At 32.2% G+C, this 21,686-nt stretch overlaps 1 protein-coding gene across 2 annotated transcripts in view; it reads right to left on the bottom strand.

Moving 5' to 3' along the window:
* Positions 1–1,620: 1,620 nt before the first annotated feature.
* LOC111710032 (long-chain-fatty-acid--CoA ligase ACSBG2) overlaps positions 1,621–21,686 on the bottom strand; it is a 23,417-nt gene continuing 3,351 nt past the window's right edge. Inside the window, exons 5-23 of one of the 2 annotated variants that reach the window (XM_023484043.1) lie at positions 21,329–21,418; positions 20,212–20,283; positions 19,749–19,812; positions 19,035–19,089; positions 18,048–18,127; positions 17,420–17,512; positions 17,124–17,346; positions 16,638–16,778; positions 16,312–16,374; positions 15,210–15,305; positions 14,665–14,786; positions 11,943–12,034; positions 11,138–11,244; positions 10,467–10,563; positions 9,580–9,627; positions 6,875–6,964; positions 6,576–6,656; positions 4,454–4,523; positions 1,621–1,970 (exon numbers count right to left, since the gene is read on the bottom strand). In XM_023484043.1, coding sequence (XP_023339811.1) covers positions 1,887–1,970; positions 4,454–4,523; positions 6,576–6,656; positions 6,875–6,964; positions 9,580–9,627; positions 10,467–10,563; positions 11,138–11,244; positions 11,943–12,034; positions 14,665–14,786; positions 15,210–15,305; positions 16,312–16,374; positions 16,638–16,778; positions 17,124–17,346; positions 17,420–17,512; positions 18,048–18,127; positions 19,035–19,089; positions 19,749–19,812; positions 20,212–20,283; positions 21,329–21,418 — 1,768 coding nt within the window. In that variant the 3' untranslated portion in view covers positions 1,621–1,886. Of the gene's footprint in view, positions 1,971–4,453; positions 4,524–6,575; positions 6,657–6,874; positions 6,965–9,579; positions 9,628–10,445; positions 10,564–11,137; positions 11,245–11,942; positions 12,035–14,664; positions 14,787–15,209; positions 15,306–16,311; positions 16,375–16,637; positions 16,779–17,123; positions 17,347–17,419; positions 17,513–18,047; positions 18,128–19,034; positions 19,090–19,748; positions 19,813–20,211; positions 20,284–21,328; positions 21,419–21,686 lie in introns of those variants that run through there. The other variant, XM_023484044.1, reaches the window with a different exon arrangement.

The raw sequence follows: 21,686 nt of genomic DNA, 5'->3' as shown, positions 1-21,686 counted from the left end.
TAGAATTTTAAACACTAACCTTGCAAAACATTTTACAAGAAATATGAAACAGAAGGGACAGTTTATAGTACAGGGTGTCCCAAAAAACATTGGAATTCTGTGATGAATTCGATATAGTCTTTGTTATGAATTAGCATTTGTAATACCTAATTTTGAAAACCATAATATTATTATATCTGCATAAGTTTACTCTGTTTGTATACTGTAATTTTCTTGTTTCACTAAGTACAACCGTATGCAGTCAAAACATAAACAAACAAAATGTGAACATAGCAGACGAAAATCTTACAGATTACAGCTTTCTCAGTAGGTTTTCACTATACTAAATCAAAGAATTAAGTAATACGACGATATTGAATTTGTCACTGAATTCCCATGTTTATTGGGACACCCTGTATAACAAATATTACGATGTTAATTCAATAATTCATTTAAATCAGGTAGAGAGAGAATTCATTCTTGAATGAAAAAGAAATGAGATAATTGATTACTGTTAAAAAGTACAAGGTTATAATTGCAAAAAAAGATATAAGATTTGAATGGTGTATGGTTGAACTTATAGGTTATTTTCTTTTTATAAACACTTAATACTTCAAACCAAAAGTAAATGTTCTAAGGGACTGATGTAATTTCAAGTTACCAACCCATTAAAGGTTCTAAAAACGATATGTTATGGACTATGGACAAATTAAATATTTTAAGATAAAAAACTAAAGTGGTTTCCTTTTAAATAACTATTTAACTCGTTGCAAAAGACGACATCATGAAACGTCGACAGGTAAATGTATTTAATTGATTTCTGGAGAAGATGATATTACTTACTATCTATGTCTACCCGGAAAATGCGTCAAATTTTCTTAGATTTTCTGATGCGCTATCTTTAATTAACAAAGTCTTTGGAAATAACTAAATGATTTTTTTGTTGTTTTTGTATGGGTGTATCTGATTATATGATTGTATTACATCCGTCTTACGATACTTAGGACCTACCTGCACCCGCACCCGGATACACACTCAATTGAAAAAAGTTATTTTTATTTAAAACTTAAATATATATACAGTTCCTAATGTATATTCAGCATATTACGTCGATGGATTTTCGAAAATCACAATTTCAATACACTAAATTTATTGTTTAAAAACGTAATAACTGCCGGAAGATTTGAATACTGTGGCATGGAATTTTTCCCAAATGGCAACTTCCTAAGTCTAAACTATGGCCGCAGCACTGGGCCTCATTGCTGCCCGCCGCGCCTTGGACAGCCTAACCAAATCCTTGGAAAGTTGCACTCAAAAATTGCACATTTGGGAAGTCGCCCTTATGAAAATAACTTTGGAAAAATACCTAACACTGTGGCTCATGGCTGCCAGAAGACAAAGCTAATATATGATACGAAAGGAAAAATATAGTGGCTTATGGCTGCTCACACAACAGACATTAAGTAGGTTTTTATTTATTTAATACAACATAAATTTATTACATTTTTGGTATCAATAATATATCATTAAAAAATTTAACATCCTGAATAATTAAAAGTTAAGTTTTTTTTTAATCTTCCTGACAGAAACAGTCTCAAGAACTGACGATCCCAGACCGAAATATATTTTAAATAAATGTGGAACTCAAAACTTATTTTTTTACTCTACAGAGGTTTGGTCCACCACCATCACCGAATTTTAAAATTAAAAATAAATCGGAGAGAAGAAGAAAACATAATAAAAGGTTACAATAGAATCTCACAATTTCATGATATATTCAAATGCATTTTTATGCTATAATCAATAAAGCCGATTTACGTTCTTGCAAAAAAAAGAATAACATTTTTATTTTATACATTAAAACAAAAACTATAAAATCTAGTGATAGCTCATAAAAAGTTTAAAAATCACCACATTGATGTGACTGTATCATATTTATAAAGGGCATCAATCTCATTCTTGTATTTCTCAAGCACAAAGTGACGTTTCACCTAAAAATATGCATATTTAAAGGGACTGTAAGCTTAATACCCTAGAAAACTAGACACAGTTTTCTAGTTTAGTGTTTAATTATCAGAATTACTTAATGTTTTCCTGCCGTAGAAATTGTCAAGAAACAACAATTGAAAATAATTAAAGTTAAAACTATTGGTATCTAATTCATACTTGATCAAAAAGCTTTTAAGGGTACCGTTGTGAATCAGACATTGCCACCTTTGAATTGAAGGTCTCGACTTAAAGGGACTGATTCTTGACCATTTATCTGAATGTCACCGTCGAAAAAAATTGTTGTTTAAATGCTTAGGTCTCTCTCCTACCCAACATAAGATACCATAAATTTTATCATGGACAAACAACAATTTACAACAACGCGCTTTTACTTCAAACTGAATAATTTTTACCAGGGATCGAATTTAATAAATTTGACCTGGATCGCCAAACTACCAATTTGAATCACTGATTCACTGATTCAGCGACCTCTCCAATTCATTAAATTCGGTTTCAGATAAGATCAGTCAGGGGCATAGTCAGAAGTTTGTCCAGGGGAGGCTTTGATTTTTTTTCCAGGGGAGGGGGGCTCAGCACCCGTTGGGGCCAGAAAACCCCCTGAAATCCATAGATTTTACTGGTCCAGGGGGGGGGGGGGGGGCTTAGCCCCCATAGACACCCCTTGACTAAGCTTCTGAGAGCAGTGATTTTTTGATGTGTTTAATTTTTTTAAATTAAGTTTTTTGATCAAGTGCTCCTTAGGAAACGATAAGCTTAAAGAAAATTAATTGATGAAAAGTTTTTTATTCAGTGCTTTTATTCAGAGAGGAATATTTTTCCGAAAATTTTATCTCTCTCGTCTACCGAGAAAAAACATTCTGACAGGTTTAAGGGACTGTGTTCGAATTTTTGTTTTTATCCTTTTTACTGAGCCCGCGATTTAAAATATTTGGGAAAACACGGCTCAGGTCTAAACTGTTGTTGGCCCTTATGTACGACTTGAGCTTTCGGATTCAGGCTGCATCTTATTTTCCATAGAGTTGAGTTCAAACAACCGGTTTAATATTCTATCTAGCGGATTTTCAACTACATAACATTGAGCCTTATTCTCCACTAAAAACAACCAAGGTCGGTTTTATCTTCATTGGACCTTACTCCTTAAGTCGAGCCGAAGATTATACAGCTGTCAATCACCTGACACAAGCTGGCGCCAGAGTTGGGTTGAAGATTCGGTCTTAAAGTCGGGTTTAAGTTTTTACATCGCGGGCCCTGAGACTATTTGGATACCATGGGTGATTTGATTTGATATAGTTACACAAGCTTAATCGTTCAATTTTAATTAACGATGTAAACAAAATTAAAAAAAGATAATTACTTTATAATAATCATTAATCAGCTTCTAAAATTATACTTATGGTATAATAATCTGCAAGAAGTTGGTTCGTTTCAGATAGTTTTTGGGTTTGTAAAGGTTTCAGATAGTTTTTGGGTTTGTAAAGGTTTCACAAAAATCCGATAAGTTAAACAAATTTAAAAATTATTTATCTTAAGTTTTGTTTTTCTTACACTAAGCCAAATTTTAACCCTGAAAGGAAATAAATGAAAATATGAACCAGAAACGATTTTTAGAGGCATTCACAACGGTACCCTTTAAACCTTTGACTGAGCATTCACAACGGTACCCTTTAAACCTTTGACTGAGCATTCACAACGGTAACTTTTACACCTTTGACTCCCTTTAAACATTTGACTGGGCAGTCACAACGGTACCCTTTAAACCTTTGACTGAGCATTCACAACGGAACCTTTTAAACCTTTGACTCCCTTTAGACCTTTGACTGAGAATTTACAACGGTACCCTTTAAACCTTTGACTGAGCGTTCACAACGGTACTCTTTAAACTTTTGACTGAGCATTTACAACGGTACCTTTAAAACCTTTGACTTAACATTCACAACGGTACCATTTAAACCTTTGACTGAGCATTTACAACAGTAGCCTTTAAACCTTTGATTGAGCATTCACAATGGTACCCTTTAAACCTTTGACTGAGCATTCACAACGGAACCTTTTAAACATTTGACTCCTTTTAGACCTTTGACTGAGAATTCACAACGGTACCCTTTAAACCTTTGACTGAGCATTTACAACAGTAGCCTTTAAACCTTTGACTGAGCATTTACAACAATAGCCATTAAACCTTTGACTGAGCATTTACAACAGTAGCCTTTAAACCTTTGACTGAGCATTTACAACGGTACCTTTAAAACCTTTGACTGAGCATTCACAACCGTACCTTTAAAACCTTTGACTGAGCATTTACAACGGTACCTTTAAAACCTTTGACTGAGCATTCACAACGGTATCCTTTAAACCTTTAACTGAGTATTTACAATGGTATCCTTTAAACCTTTGAGACAGACAGGCAAAGTTTATACATAGAAGAAAGATTACTGCACTTCATGTTAGTTAATCCCATTATTACCTTCATTGTTGGTGTTAGCTCCCCTCCTTGCAAGCTGAACTCTTCAGGTGCGATCATAAACTTGTGAACCCTGCGAATATTAGTCGCATATGAATGTCGTCATTTATAAACATAAAGTATTGTCATTTATAAACATAAAGTACTGTTTGTTTTTTGTTTGTATGTCCGACCATAACTCATGATCCCTGGACCGATTTGCCTCAAAAATTTGATTGAAGAAATCGGTTGCAACACGGGAATGTTCTTAGCTTGGTTTCAAAATTTTAAATTGATAGGTTGACTTTTATTGGGAACACTCCAGGCAACACTGGGTTCGCAAGTTAGTTAATTTATAAAGTAGTAATCTCTGTTTGCTAGTTTGAATGTCAGATTACGATTCAGTAACCCTTTGGACCGGGGAACTCGACAGAACCATGCAATTGTTTTAGCTGGTTAAACAGTTCAAAGTTGAGTAAGTTGATATGGTTGGGTTTCCAGGTAAAGCAGAGTTCCTCAGCTTAAAGTCTAACATAACGCACAATTAAGGCATTAAGTTCTCAGGGAGCAGCTTGGTGGGGTGGAGGGTTATTTCTGTCAAGAGATAAAGATTACATTTTGTGGTTTTGCATTTCTTGAAAATTTGCGGTAAAGGGTTTCGTAAGAGAAAATTTGATAGTTGGAAATTAGTTATTCGTCAAAGGAAAAATAGCAATTAAAAATGTTTACTCTCAGCTCTCGACTTGAGGAGAATGAACTCGAAAAGATCAGACTAATTATTAGCATAAAATTGGAAGTTTTTCGTCAAGGGGAAAAAGATCATTTTTAGTCTCAGTTCTCGACTTATGAATTAAAGCCTTTAGGACTCGAAAAAGATTTTTTTTAAGGGAAATTTATCTTAGTTAGAAACTCATAATCCCGATCACTTGATCTCGGTATTCACTTGGGCACAGTGTACGATTACCATCAAGCATTGATCTCATTTACAATACAAGAGTTTCCAGCTCTAAATGAATTTTTGTGTCCTTTAAACGATGGACTCTGAGATATGGTCAATGGACAATGGATATGTGAATTCAACAACACAGAAATTGAACGAATGTAATAAAGATAATAAAGACAAGTTAATACAAAATTGGAAGCCATTTTTTGTTTATTTTGTGTTCTTAATTTTATTAATTGGTTTAAAATTCTGAGTTGAGTGGGTTAATTTTTAAAGAGATAAAACAGGATATGATCATTGTAATTTAAATGTTGACCCTCCCCCCCTATTTACTTACACTCCTCAGACCCTCCCCCCATCCCCATTGTATGCGCTATGTCAAGAACTACCAAGAAAAAGTTGTGGGGGAGTCATCTAATTTAATAAAATAGTTCAAAGGAGCGAGATGAGAAGAATTTTTGTCAAGAAATGTAAAATTTAATACTGAAGAACTGATTTTTACTCTATCTTTATTCTGACAGGGGAGGAGTATTGTGTTTTTAAAGTTAAAGCGAAATAAAACAATACAGGGCAGCGAAAACATGCAACTCATGTTTCTTTTTATTTTAATCTTCTATCAATTTTTTCTAAGGATCATTTAACAGACCCAATAAAATCTTTTGATTTCCCCTGTATCCCTACTATACTGGTTAGCTGGATGGAGACGACTAAACACTGTTCTTTCCTGGTTAGCTGGATAGAAGACGACTTATCACTGTATTCCTAATGGTTAGCTGGATGGAAGACGACTATCCACTGTACCCTACGGATTAGCTTGATTCAAGACTTCTAACCACTGTATCCCTACTTGTTAGCTGGATGGAAGACGACTAACCGCTGTTGTTAGGTAATTTTCCAAAGGCCTTTTCCCAAGTGAAACTTACCAAGTGACATTTTCCCAAGTGGTGACTTCCAAATGTGCAATTTTCCAACTTCCCAAAGGTTAGGTTGGCGCTGGCTACAGGGGGAGGGGGAAGGCGAGCGCTGCAGCTGGTATGGGCAATTCAAGGGGCTAAAACAGACTTTGGAAGTTCCATTCCACATTTGAGAATGCCACTTGGAAAAATACCCTTGGGAAGTTAAATCTTGGGAAAATGCCTCAGATAAAGTACTTATCATCTAATCACTGCAACCTTCTGGTTAGCTAGATGGAATACAACTAACCTCTGCGCATTGCTGACAGCATGTTTGTTAACGGTCTTGATTGATTTCAAAATGGCTGCCTTTACTTCGTCATTGTCCTCTCTGAATAGAAAAAGATATTCAACCAGTTAAAAAATAATACTCAAACATTATCAAAATAAAGTGCAGCTTAAAAGATTAATGTAAAGTCAGAAAAAAATCACAAATTTTCGAATTTTCAAATTTTCAAATCCGTCAAGTTTACAATACTGAACACTGATTTTTGTTTATAAGATCCATCAATTTTCCTCCAAAGACTGTTGGGTTTAGCATAAACCTACTTTATAAGTTCGACTGCAGTTGTTGCCTCTGATCCCAAATTGGTTAACCAGGTTTGTACATCAGGATGCAGTTTACTGGTTGGCTGATTCCTTTACAAAAATTATTTCAAGTGATTGTAGACGTATTTCAAGGGATTGTAGACGTATTTCAAGTGATTGTAGTAGTGACACATTCCTGTTCAAGTGATTAATTCAAGTACTAGTGACACATTCATGTTCAAGTATTTAATTCAAGTACTAGTGACACATTCCTGTTCATGTGTTTAATTCAAGTACTAGGGACTCATTCCTGTTAAAATGATTAATTCATGTACTAATCACTTATTCCTGTTCATGCGTTTAATTCAAATACTAGTGACTGATTCCTGTTCATGGGATTAATTCAAGTTCTAAAGACTGATTAATCTTTATGTGTTTTAAATTCAAGTACTAATGACTGATTCCTGTTCATGTGTTTAATTCAGGTACTAGTGACTGATTCCTGTTCATGTGTTTTTAATTCAAGTACTAGTGACCGATTCCTGTTCAAGGGATTAATTCAAGTACTAAAGTGACTAATTTTTGTTCATGTGTTTAATTTAATTCAAGTCCTAGTGACTGATTCCTGTTCATGTGTTTTATTCAAATACTAGCAACTCATTCCTGTTCAAATGATTAGTTCATGTACTAGTTACTGATTCCTGTTCATGTGTTTAATTCAAATACTAGTGACTCATTCCTGTTCAAATGATTATTTCATGTACTAGTGACTGATTCCTGTTCGTGTGTTTAATTCAAATACTAGTGACTCATTCCTGTTCAAATGATTAGTTCAAGTACAAGTGACTGATTCCCGTTCATGTGTTTAATTCAAATACTAGTGACTTATTTCTGTTCAAATGATTAGTTCATGTACTAGTGACTGATTGCTGTTCATGTGTTTAATTCAAATACTAGTGACTCATTCCTGTTCAAATGATTAGTTCAAGTACTAATGACTGATTCCTGTTCATGTGTTTAATTCAAGTACTAGTGACTGATTCCTGTTCATGTGATTAATTCAAGTACTATAGTGACCATTCCTGTTCAAATGATTAGTTCATGTACTAATGACTGATTCCTGCTCATGTGTTTAATTCAAGTATTAGTGACTGATTCCTGTTCATGTGTTTAATTCAAGTCAGGTTCAAGATTTTAAGACAAGTACTAATGCCTAATATATATTAATCTAAAGTGCAGATGGCTGATTTCCAAAAGTATTAGGTATGAACTAAATGAAACAATCCTTTAAATTGGTAAAAATAAAAAATCAATATTTTCTTTAACAATTTGTTACCAGGGAGGAGTATTTAAAGTTTGTATGCTTCTTTTTTTTTAAGACATCCAAATAAAAACTGTTCTTTGTTGTTAACTTCATGGAATGATTAACAACTGTATCTACTTCTTAAAGGGACTGTCCTTGTAATTTTAAATGGCCATCAATGCCCTATTCACAAAGGTGACCTTTAAACCTATCTCTTAGTAATATTGTGGAAGATATCTTCGGTTTTTAGCTTGAAAAGTGTTCAATTCTGACAATTCCCTTTATTGCTTTTGAAGCAGAAATGTTAATCGTACTTTAAGAAAGACAAAATTTAAAATAACCAATTTCAAAATTGTTGATGATGGAAAATGAGCATCTATTGCAATCTTGTTCCTAGGTACCCTGCTCTATAATAATGAGTCACTAGAAATTACACATACAGTCCCTTTATTGTGATTTATTGCTTACTTGTTACCGACAACATGCCTTTTTCCGCTGAAATAATTTATTTCTTCATCAGAATTATCTTTTTTACTTTCTTTTTGGTGCAATTCGTTCTTTATTTATGTTGTTTTTAATGTATTTATGAACATGATCTATAGTGAACTTTTTATTCAACAGTGCCATGATCGATCCAAAACAGTTTTATGTTTTATATTAACAGATATATGTGTGTATTAATATACCTGCTATCCAAAATAGTTTAATGTATGATATTAACAGATATATGTGTGTATTAAAGGGAGTGACCGGCTATGTAAGGCAGTTGAACTGAGTATGCAGTGTTGTGGAAATTCGCAAATTCGACGTTCAAAACTCCTACTTTGGGGGTGAATACGTTTTCAGAATTAGTTTTTTTTTTATTATTAAATAACGACAACGAAAAATAAAGTAAAAATTATACAGATGGTTAGGAAAATGTTTTTCAAAGCAAATTTGTCAATAAATCAATGATAAAATCGATTATCTCGTTTTCATTATTATATTGAATTTCTTATCTTCTTTGAATTTATTCGCAGATTTCTTCAAATTCTTCAAATGTCGTCTTTTCAATAATAATTCTAGAAAATCTTCGAAAATCTTTGTGAATAATTAGAAACCAGAATAATGAGAAAATAGAAACTAATAATTGAACAAGATTACTTATTTTCGATGATAAGATTAATTTTTATTTTCTCAACATGTTCCTTTACATGACGTCTGTAGTTTTTTATTATTCTTATTTAATACTTTCAATAAACTAATTCTGAAAACGTATCCACCCCAAAAGTAGGAGTTTTAAACGTAGAATTTGCGATCAAACTCAGGATTTACAGACCTTTAAAAAGTTTAATATGTCTCAAGTGAATCCGAAAGAAGTTTTCCACAACACTGCATACTCAGTTCAAATGCCTTACATAGCCGGTCACTCCCTTTAATATACCTGCTATCCAAAACAGTTTTTAGTGTAATTATAACAGATAAATGTTTCCTGTAATTAACAGTTCATTAGATAAAAAAAATGAAAGTTTAAACCTTATTTGTGCAGTTACAAAGCCACCTTATAATTTGATTGATATTTGACTTAAGAGGAATGACATCTTTGCCCCTAACTGAAATTTTCTAATCTCTATATCTTTGCAACATGATGGTGTAAAAAATTAATATTTTACAAACTTAGATGATCTAATCTAACAGAATTAATAGTTTTAAATATCTAAGGTCTACAAATTTGAATTGGAAAGATATATGGATAAATAAATCTGAGTTTGAGACCAGGATAAGAAAATCTGAGTTTGAGGGCAAAGACTCAATTCCTTTGGCTCAGATTAGTTTTTACAGCTCTGTGACAACGGTACCCATGAAACTTTTAAATGATAAATAATATAGAAGATATTTTAGTGTTTTAGCTTGAACAGAGCTTTTAATTTGACAATTTCTCCAATGCAACTGATAGCAGAATTTCCACAGTTGGAAAAAAAACGAACTAATTCAACTTGATCAAGCATAGCTTTAAGTTTCTCATTGTACATCAGACAATCCAATCTTCAAATGGAAGCTCGCTTGAAATCCCTGTTTCTGTTCCTTTAAACCGACAAATATCATATTTTACTATTAATGAACTTTTAATAAACTTAAACAGCCAAAAAAACAATAAGAACTAAGAAAAGCATTAATCATTATTCATTATTTATAAAAATTCACACCATTTGTACTGCATTAAATAATTTGAAGATGAAATGAAATTATTTTAATCTTGCGAACTAATTTAGGGAAGGGGGTGGGGGGGGGTTAAAGGCCCCTTTTTACCACTTCTAGTGAACTATATTCCTCGCATCTCCTATCACCATAACATGACTGCATATTTCTTCTAGTTCAGCCCTGAGCAGATCTTCTATAGGTACAGGAGCAATATTCTCCCCTCCTCCTATATTAATATTAGTTAAAGGAGCAATATTCTCCCCTCCTCCTATATTAGTATTAGTTAAAGTTGCAATATTCTCCCCTCCTCCTATATTAATATTAGTTAAAGGAGCAACATTCTACTCTCCTCCATATATTTTAATAATGTTCTCCCCTCCTCCATATATATTAATAATATTCTCCCCTCCTCCTTCATATTTATTAATAATATTCTACCTCCTATATTAATATTAGTTAAAGGAACAATATTCTCCACTCCTCCTATATTAGTATTAATTAAAGGAGCAATATTCTATACCCTCCTCCTATATTAGTATTAATTAAAGGAGCAATATTCTCCCCTCCTCCTCTATTAGTATTAATTAAAGGAGCAATATTTTACCCTCCTCCTATATTAGTATTAATTAGGAGCAAAAATTTATTTTCACGCTTCGCGCGAACTTCTTTCCCCACCGTTTAAAATCCCGTGTGCGCACCTGAGGTGTATATTTGGGGATAATAATAAATATCTGTTTGTAAGGTTTAGCAAATTGTTTGAAATGGTAAGAATTAAAAAAAAATTTGATTTAGCTTCTAACCTGTGATAATCAGCTCTTTCATTCGTCCACAGACATAGATAAATCCATCCTCATCAATTCTACCCAGATCCCCACTATGCACCCAACCATCTTCATCTATCAGTTCTCTAGATATATAAATAAGCAGCATCCTACCTAGATCCCCACTTTGCACCCAACAATCTTCATCTATCAGTTCTCTAGATATATAAATATTCAGCACCCTACCTAGATCCCCACTATGCACCCAACAATCTTCATCTATCAGTTCTCTAAATATATAAATAATCAGCATCCTACCTAGATACCCACTAAGCACCCAACCATCTTTATCTATCAGTTCTCTAGATATACAAATACCAACCTAGATCCCCACTATGCACCCAACCATCTTTATCTATCAGTTTTCTAAACATTTTATTATCGGCCACCCTACCAAAATTAAAATCTTTACTTTTAAATGAACTGTAGACATACATTCAAGTGAGCTTTCATTTAGAGTGGCATGGCCAATTCACTCCGATACTCGTATAAGCTTTGTGATATCAATAAAAGAGATATTTATAACCTTTAAAATTTTAAATATTCAATAAAAGAGATATTTATAACCTTTAAAATTTTAAATATTTTTGATTGACTTGTGAAGAAAATTTAGAGAATTAAACACTTTTTAAGCAAGAAAGAACGACGATATCTCAAAATTATTGATTAGGTTAAGATTTAAAGGGTAGTGTTGTGAGTCAGGCATCTTTAATATTAGTATTATTTTTAAAGGAAACCCCGTCGTTCTTTAAACTTAATTGAAATTTATGAAAAATTTAAGTACTTTGTTTTTTCTTCGTCCCAAAGATATCCCATACAGACATTTCTTCCTCGCGTACAGATCTCTCCAATACCGTCTTTGTCAGGTTTCAAGATCTAGTACAGTACATAATAATTAAATTATGAACGTATTGACTATTGAGTTCAATATCTAGTACAGTAAGTAATAATTAAATATTGAACTATGTACAGGGTTCAATATCTAGTTCAGTACATAATAATTAAATATTAAACAATATACAGGATTCAATATCTTGTACAGTACATAATAATTAAATATTGACAAATACATAGGGTTGAATATCTGGTACAGTACATAATAATTAAATATTGACAAATACATAGGGTTCAATATCTAGTACATTACATAATAATTAAATATTGAACAATATACAGGATTCAATATCTTGTACAGTACATAATAATTAAATATTGAACAATATACAGGATTCAATATCTTGTACAGTACATAATAATTAAAAATTGAAAAATATACAGGATTCAATATCTTGTACAGTATTTAATAATCAAATATTGGCCAATAGATAGGGTTCAATATCTTGTACAGTATTTAATAATCAAATATTGGCCAATAGATAGGGTTCAATATCTAGTACAGTACATAATAATTAAATATTGACAATATATAAGGTTTAATATCTTGTAAAACTCATAATCATTATAAATTGAACAATAAACAGATTAAGCATAAAATAATTAAATTTTGTTTATCATTTAATTTCAACAGAGCCTGAACTCGGCAATGTACAATGTAGAGATATAAACGTTTAATGTACTTAAAAGTACATTGTACATTAAAGAGATCTTAATAAATATAAAATTATTTTGATTTAATATTCTAGCTCAAAGTAGTAACCATTTTATTGTGAAAGAGTTCTTTCATTATCTTTATATCTCTAATTTAATCTCTAATTTATAATCTTTACATCTATAATTTATAATCTACATATCTTTAATTTATAATCTTCATTTCTCTAAATAATAATCCTCAACTCTCTCATTTAAAATTTTATATCTCTAATTTATAATCTTAATATCTCTAATTTATAATCTTCATACCTCTAATTTATAATCTTCATATCTCTAATTTATAATCTTCAAATCTCTAATTTATAATATTCATATCTCTCAATTATAATCTTGAAATCTCTAATTTATAATCTTTATATCTCTTAATAATAATCTTGAAATCTCTAATTTATAATCTTTATATCTCTTATTAATAATCTTCAAATCTCTTAATAATAATCTGGAAATCTCTAATTTATATTCTTCATATCTCTAATTTATAATCTTCAAATCTCTAATTTATAATCTTCATATCTCTGATTTGTAATCTTCATATCTCTGATTTGTAATCTTCATATCTCTGATTTGTAATCTACATATCTCTGATTTGTAATCTTCAAATCTCTAATTTATAATCTTCATATCTCTAATTTGTAATCTTCATATCACTAATTTATAATCTTTATATCTCATATTTATAATCTTCAAATCTCTAACTTATAATCTCATATCTCTGATTTGTAATCTTCATATCTCTAATTTATAATCTTCAAATCTCTAATTTATAATCTTCAAATCTCTAATTTATAATCTTTTTATCTCTGATTTGTAATTTTCATATCTCTAATTGGATAACACCAGGATTCAATGGTTTAAATATAGGACTCACTATAATACTAACGAGGTAAAATATTAGTTTAACACAGAAAATGACGGAGAATTAACTAGAATTTGTTAGAAATATTTATAACGAGACATCTCTCCTCCTGATTATTTTCTTGACCGTGAAAAGCCTGAATCTTCTTTGCTCCTCATCTTAAAATTGTACAAAGTGTCTCTGAAAAAAGTGTTTAAGCATTTTCGCGTACATTTTCAAATATTTTGAAAGTTAAAACGGCATTTAAGAGCAAAAAATTTCATCGACGATGTTTTTCAGCAATACTCTGTAGGCTTTTTGGAACAACCATTATGAAACTTTTGATTGTTAAGGAATTTTATCTTGATAGTTATTTTTGACCTATTTTTGTCTTTGAATAAAAAACGAATGGTAACCTGAAGCCTCCCCCCCACCACTCCCCAATTTAGCCAATTTTCAGTGATTCCAGATCGTACAGGATCTACCTTTACACACCCTACTCACCACTGTTTCAAAGTAAAGTTAGGATCTACCTTTACACTCCCTACTCACCACTGTTTCAAAATGTAGGTAGGATTTACTAACACTTCCTACTCACCACTGTTTCAATATGTAGGTAGGATCTACTAACATTCCCTATTCACCACGGTTTCAAAGTGTGGGTAGGATCTAATAACACTCACTAATCACCACTGTTTCAAAGTGTGGGTATGATCTACCTTCACACTCCCTACTTACCACTGTTTCAAAGTGTAGGTAGGATCAACCAACACTCCCTACTCACAACTATTTCAAAGTGTAGGTAGGATCTATCAACACTCCCTACTCACCCCCGTTTCAAAATGTAGGTAGGATTTACTAACACTTCCTACTCACCACTGTTTCAAAGTGTAGGTAGGATCTATCAACACTCCCGACTCACCACTGTTTCAAAGTGTGGGTAGGATCTACTAACACTCCCTACTCATCACTGTTTCAAAGTGTGGGTAGGATCTACCAACACTCCCTACTCACCACTGTTTCAAAGTGTGGGTAGGATCTAATAACACTCCCTACTCACCACTGTTTCAAAGTGTGGGTAGGATCTACCAACACTCCCTACTCGCATCCCAGCTCCTGGAAGGCAGGCAGTCTGTGGTCCACCAGTCTCACTGCTACCAAGGAGTTCAAGAATTGGCATATCTGAACCAAATATTTTGTCAAATGATTTCGAAAAGAATTTTAAACAATGAAGAACTTTTAAGATAAAACGCACCCAAAATCCTTGGTTTTTCAAAACATCACCAAAAGCAACAAATTAATTCATATTTTAAATTTTCAATTAAAAAAAAACAGGCTATCCTACTTAAGGGTGAGAGAATTTCAGATTGTCTTTTTTTGTTAATAGATGTCTAACATCAAAATATAGATCAAATAAGGTTTGCAAGACTTATAGCATATTCAAGTTAATAGGTCATTTAACGTTTCGATAAATTTTTTTCATTTAACAGAAAACGAATTGATTACAGGCCTTCGTTAAAGAATACATCAAGATTATTTCATCTCGTTTAAAAATTTCCATTATTACATTTTTTTCCTCATAAGATTATCATATTATTTAGTTTCCTAAAGATAAAAAGTATTGAAAAGTCTGTGGTGAGAGTGGAGCCGCGCTGGAGAAAAATCCTCCATTGTTATCTGGATGTCCGGCTACCTCCAACCCTTTCAATAAATATTTATTACTATAAATTATATTGAAATTTTAATGATATCTATTCTTTCAAAGCTTGATCCCATGATATAATCACATTTTATTTTATTTACAACTGACAAAAAGTGATTTTTTAAATGAATCAGAGGCAATTCCCTTCTTTAAAGCTGACCAGAGCCTGCGATTTAAGGACTTCGGTTCGAGCACTAATTACTTAAACCCGATTTTAAGACCCAATCTTTGACCCAACTCTGACGACAGCTTGTGTCACGTGATTGACAGCTGCAAGATCTTCAGCTCAACTTAAGGAGTTAGGCTTGATGAAAATAAAACCGACCTTGCTTGGTTTTAGAGGAGAATAAGGCTCAATGTTGAGTATTGTTCTCATAAAAACCTGGAATGCTACTATGAAAATCCGCCAAATAGAATATTAAACCGGTTTTTTTAAACTCAACTCTGGAAAATAAGATGCAGCTTGAATCCGAAAGCTCAAGCATTAAATAAGGCCCAACAACAGCTAAGACCCGAGCTGTATTTTCCTGAATTTTTAAAACGGGGCTCAGCCCATTTAACGGATTCTTCTAAGAAATCAGAAATTAGAGAAGAAGTAATAGCAAATAATAATACAGGATTGGTCAAACCTGTTAAAATACAGAACAATAAGAATTTATGTTGTGCTAAGAATATTACTGAATATAGAACAAATAAGAAACTACTTGATGATTTATGTTGTGCTAAGATTATTACTGAACATAGAACAAATAAGAAACTACTTGCTGATTTATGTTGTGCTAAGATTATTACTGAACATAGAACACTGAACATAGAACAAATAAGAAACTACTTGATGATTTATGTTGTGCTAAGAATATTACTGAATATAGAACAATAAGAAACTACTTGAATATTTATGTTGTGCTAAGAATATTACTGAATACAGAACAATAAGAAACTACTTGAATATTTATGTTGTGCTAAGAATATTACTGATGTTCCAATGAATAATTTTATACGTACCTAACGCTGCATGAATTTTCCTTAATATCAACCACCTGGCGACAGTGTAGCTTATGCTTTGGCCTAAGAACAAAATAAATGCTCAAAAATTTACCTTTTTGATAGTGAATGGGCCAGGGTCTGGGAGGGGGATATTGACGCTTTGTACTTTAAACATGATTTATAGGACTATGGGTAATTTCCTCCTAAATAAAACCCCAAAGTTTTATCATTATTTCCCGAAATTATAATCTTTTTTTAGAAATTACTCCTTCCGTTAAAAAAGTAGATTTCACACTGTTAGGAAATAAAAAAGTAATAATATTTTGAAGAAGAAGAAAGGTTACCCCTTTTCCCCGCCATTTTGTCTGTATGATGCTGTAGCGCGGCATTCTTAGCCCAGTCCATGACGGTCTTCTTTATACCGCTGTTATTTTTTCCGAGTTCTTTTAACTTCTCTTCAATCTTTTCCCAAACACGTGGCACACCTACAGATTGTTGTAGAAGTTAATATAATTCAACTGTTTTATTTAAATCTTAATAATGATGTACTGTACTGTATACATTGAAATAAACTAGTCTCTAGTTTGTATGTGGTCTTCATAATTTGGCATATCCTATTATGGTGTAAGATTTTTCTGAAATTACGTATTTTACACAAAAATCAAAATGGCAAAAAGGTTTTAATGCTAAATAAATGTGAGATGATTTTTGCAGAATAGTAGCCAAAACCAAAAATTTATTATGTTGTAAATTAACATACTTTTTGAGTAGCTTTTTTTTTATTAAGGAGTAGTGAGCCACAAGAAACAATGAGCTAAAAATATTGTTACCTAAAAATTTTGTTGGGTTAACTTCTTTGAGCGTATTTATCAAGGAACCCTGGAGTGCTTCTTTATCAGCAAATGATATGGTTGCTCCCCCATACGCTGATAGATAGATATCTATGATCTGCGCAGCCACGTGAGAAAGGGGAAGATAAGAAATGCCATGTTCACAATCCATCTTCCAATCGTACATACCCTGTACTGCATTTACCGTCCATGTTATGTTGTCCTAGAAAAACATCCAAGTCTGAAGATTCTATTTATAAAAAATGTTGGGAGAAAAACAAATAATTTAGACCTACTTGTGATATCATGACTCCCTTTGGGTTTCCAGTTGTACCAGATGTGTAAACCAGCATACAAGGTTGATTTATGGCTTGCATCGCTAATCTCTCCTACAGAAAATTGTCTGAAGACGACCTGAGTTGAAATTTTAAAACATATCCCAATTAAACCCAGACTTAACGCCCGTTAAGATAGTCAAGTGTAGGGAACCGGGTTTAAGCTAGGATCAGTTTTTGTAAAAACCAATCTAATCGTAAATTTCATAAGAACTATTATTCTAATACGTAGAAAAACTACAAAGCTATTTGTATAGACAAATTTGGGCACAGTTTTAATTTCTGAATTTAGAAATCCAAGTAATTGAATATGCACACATACGGTAGGCTGAATCATTATCATGATCAGCTATTGGNTTTTTGTTCCCCATAAGTTATATATAGTTGCACGAAGCGCCAAAAAAAACTAGCGTTTTTTCGCTATATTGGGGAAAATAAATTATTTTTAGGTATAAGTATAAAGTAGGGTTTCCAATCGGAATCCCATTGCGCGGAATAGTGCGGAAATGTGCAAAATTGCGCGCAAGTAAAATCCACTTGTTTCGGAAACCCTAGTGTAATTCTTAAAATATATATCCCTGTTTCTAACCTGGAGAACTGAATCAGGTAGTCCTCGACCAATATCTAGTAGTTCCTCCCAGCTTAGTACACCAGGAACAGTTGGCGTTCCTTTAAAAAAATCTTTTTCAGAAGTACAGTAGCACAATGAAGGTAATGGCGACTCCAATTAGTGGGGGCACCATTACAATATTTCATAATGTATAAAAAAATAAATGGCAAAAATGGTTATTGCCATAATTGTTCTTAAAAAAATCGAAATTCTGATACTTCAATTTTCAAACATATTAATAATAGTATGTGGGTGAGGGTGAACTCAAATCAGTTTATAGTTTAGAACGACATAAAGAGAGGAAATTCAAATAAGGGTAGATTTAGGTATCTCGTAGTTGGAATATCTGAAAACAAATTAATAAATGAATGATAGTTAGGGTTAACTGAAATCAATATTAAATAGATTATTTAGTTAAGACACATTAAACAGATTAATATAAGGATGACAGTTAGGGTATACAGTTAGAATCATTAAATTCTGGAATCGGAAGATGACTTTTAGACTCGACAGTTGGGATTTTAAATAGTTCAATGGACATGAGATGCGGCAATTGTGCAGTGTAAACATATACAGACCCATTTCACTTAAGAAAAGATTAAATTAGTTAGAAGTAAAACTATTTGCTTTATAACAACATCAAATATTCTTAATCAATGCTTCAATGTCGGCTTTCTATTCTGCAGTTTTCTGGTTCTCTCTGTACTATTAACAATGATTACTAGATTAAACAATTAAAAACGAAAATGAACGAACAGACAGAGTGCCATAATACACAAAGTATGACAGTTAGGGCAGATTAAAACTAAATTTAGTGGACATAACACTGAACAGCTAATGAAAACCTTGCAATAATGAAATAAGAAGCTATGAAAAAAAACAATATAATGAGAATTGAACAGTTAGGGCACCTTTAACTCTATTGGAAAAAGGTACAGTTAGGGTAACATTCCTTAAAATTTGAACCTGAGTATTGTACAATGCACTGCAGCTCTTTCAGCTGATCTTGGATATTCAAAATCTGAAGAAAAAAAATTATTAAGTTCTCACCAATTTAAATAACAGGGACTGTAAATACTACTTTAAGGTGATTTTTTTAAAGAGGGGCATGCCCGATTTTCGCCGTAAAATTAAAACCTTTATCTGATCCATAATGTGGAAGATATTGTCGTTTTCTAGCTTGAAAGGTTGTGTTAAATCTGATAATTTCCTCCATTGCTTCCAAAGCAAAACCTCACATTTCTCTTTATAAAAATCTATTATCAAAAATAACCAAGTTTTGAAAACATTTACTTCATAAACGGAAATGACTTAAAATAACGTGCCAATTTAGTTTTTTTCGATACAGCCAGAATGTGAAATAGTTTACTAGCTTCTAGCTACCATCCAAATTGACTAAGATATTAAAAATAAACCTACTTCAAACTACTTCCTTGATTAAAATTTATATAATTTAATCCACTTTTTTGATACAGAGAATTTTTTAAATTGGGTATTTGAGAAAGATCGTTGTCAATGTGAGTACTTGTCATGACAGTTTCCAATTTTAAATTTACAAAATAGCTATTTCAATTTTACAAAACAGTTTTTTTTAAATTTACAAAATAGCTATTTCCTAAAATTCCTAGCTGCAACGCACCTCATCCTATCTGATCTGGCCTGGCCTGGCACTATTTTTACCTTGTCCAGCTGTTCCTGATCTTCCAGCACTATAATGTTTGCGCGGGAATGCTGCGCAACATACCTAAAAAACAGCCTTTCAATATTGTTTTAAAAATCCACGAGCCTTGTTTTCTGTAAAACCCGCAGAGCTAAAAGTCATCAATACTTTTAATTTTACTTAAACTCTTCTTTTCATATTAATAAGTACAGTGAATCCATTAAACCGTGTATTAGGAAGACGACATTGAAACAGTTCTATGTCTATTTTATGTTAACATAAAATACACATAGAACATTTGTTATAGAGTAAATAGCTTGAAACCAATTAACCTAGTTAAATGGGTATGTGTAATGTAAATTGTGTGCATGCAGAAAATCTGTATTTAATGTTAATCGGGCTGTCTACAATCATAACTGTAGTCTAACAGTCGTCTTCCTATTTCACAGAATTTTTGGGCCCACTATAGATGTTATATTTTACCTAACAGAGTCCTGGCTGTTGGTTGTGTATATCCCTGTAGCTAACCCACCAGCAACAACACTAGCAATGTTACTGCAACAATAACAACAACAATGTTTAAACATTGAACTTTCTTTAATGCTAGAATTAATAATTTCTAATACTATCAAATTTTGTGATATTAAGTAGTTAATTTATACTTCTTCACAACAATTTCCTTTAATATATATGAAAATTTCAGTTTGATCACGACGACATATGTTCACAGCCATAAATAATTATATTTAATATGTTTCTCTTTTTAATTAAGTGTCTTTGTGATTTAAAGAAAGCTTCCATTTGCAAATGGGCATGTCGGATTCCTAACAGGGCACTTTAATTTTTTATCTGATCAAAAATGTGGAAGATATCGTCATTTTTCTGAAAAGTATTTAATTCTGCCAATATCCTCCCAAGAAATGTAATCCGATTCCGTCGTCTTTGCAATAGGGACAGAGGTCAGGGTTCAAAGGGAATCCTGGGGTTTAGGTATAGATCGAATAGTGACATACGAGATACATAGAATCCCCTCCATTGAAAATGTTCAACTTTCAAATTGGACTTGAAATAATGTCTACAGTAATTATGCTGATGGGTATTGTTATGAACTCCGTTTCTTTAACATTTATGTTTGGTTTGACCTTAAAGGTGCTCGATAAGAATCTGAGATGAGTTTGTTTTTATTACATTATGCAAATCATAACCATTTGCTAACATCAGATGGGACAAATTTGTGTAAATATATTGCCAATACATCTAGATATATTAATTTAACTTAACTTATTTAACCCATTCGACACTCATCAGTGTAATAGTTAACAAATATGTATTTATAAACTGTTTTAGCACTTTGCAGTAAATTGATTTATTATTATTATTTTTTTTGTCTTTTGACAATTGTTTCTAAACCAACACGATTTTTCAAAATGATTTTACCAACCGCTTTTCAAAATCGCTTTGGTTTATATAATTTTGGTCAGAGAAAAAATTGTGCATAATGTTATAATGTTTAAGCAAACTTATTAGCATAAATACTTTAAAAAGGGTAAACATTTCATATTTTTGTGAAAATCTTTTAAAAAAGCTTTGTCGTAGTTTCCTTATATGCCATTCAGGCGCATTGAAGCCGATAATATTTACTGCATGATGCTGCTTCAAACCAAGATTAATAAAGGCCTTGGCCACACTTCTACATCAACCAGATTAAAAATATAATTCAGTTACAATCCGACATTAAAACTAGAAAGTCTCTGCTAAACAAAATTATTGAAAAAAAGGATTGTTCACCAATTACAGATTGATCTTTAAATTTCTAAAGTTAAAGCGCTTGAAATGTTAATCTCTTTAGAAAGACTTAATCCGTAAGTTGAGAGTTCCGACGGATTAAGTTAAATGTTTCATGGGATTTAGCTCAACTAATAGCCGTTTATATCTTAAATTTGATCTTACGGGGGGGG

This window comes from Eurytemora carolleeae, unplaced genomic scaffold (assembly GCF_000591075.1).
Source record: "Eurytemora carolleeae unplaced genomic scaffold, Eaff_2.0 scaffold932, whole genome shotgun sequence".
NCBI lineage: Eukaryota > Metazoa > Arthropoda > Copepoda > Calanoida > Temoridae > Eurytemora > Eurytemora carolleeae.
The sequence above is the reverse complement of the archived record's forward strand: the minus strand, read 5'-3'. Positions and strand labels throughout refer to the sequence as shown.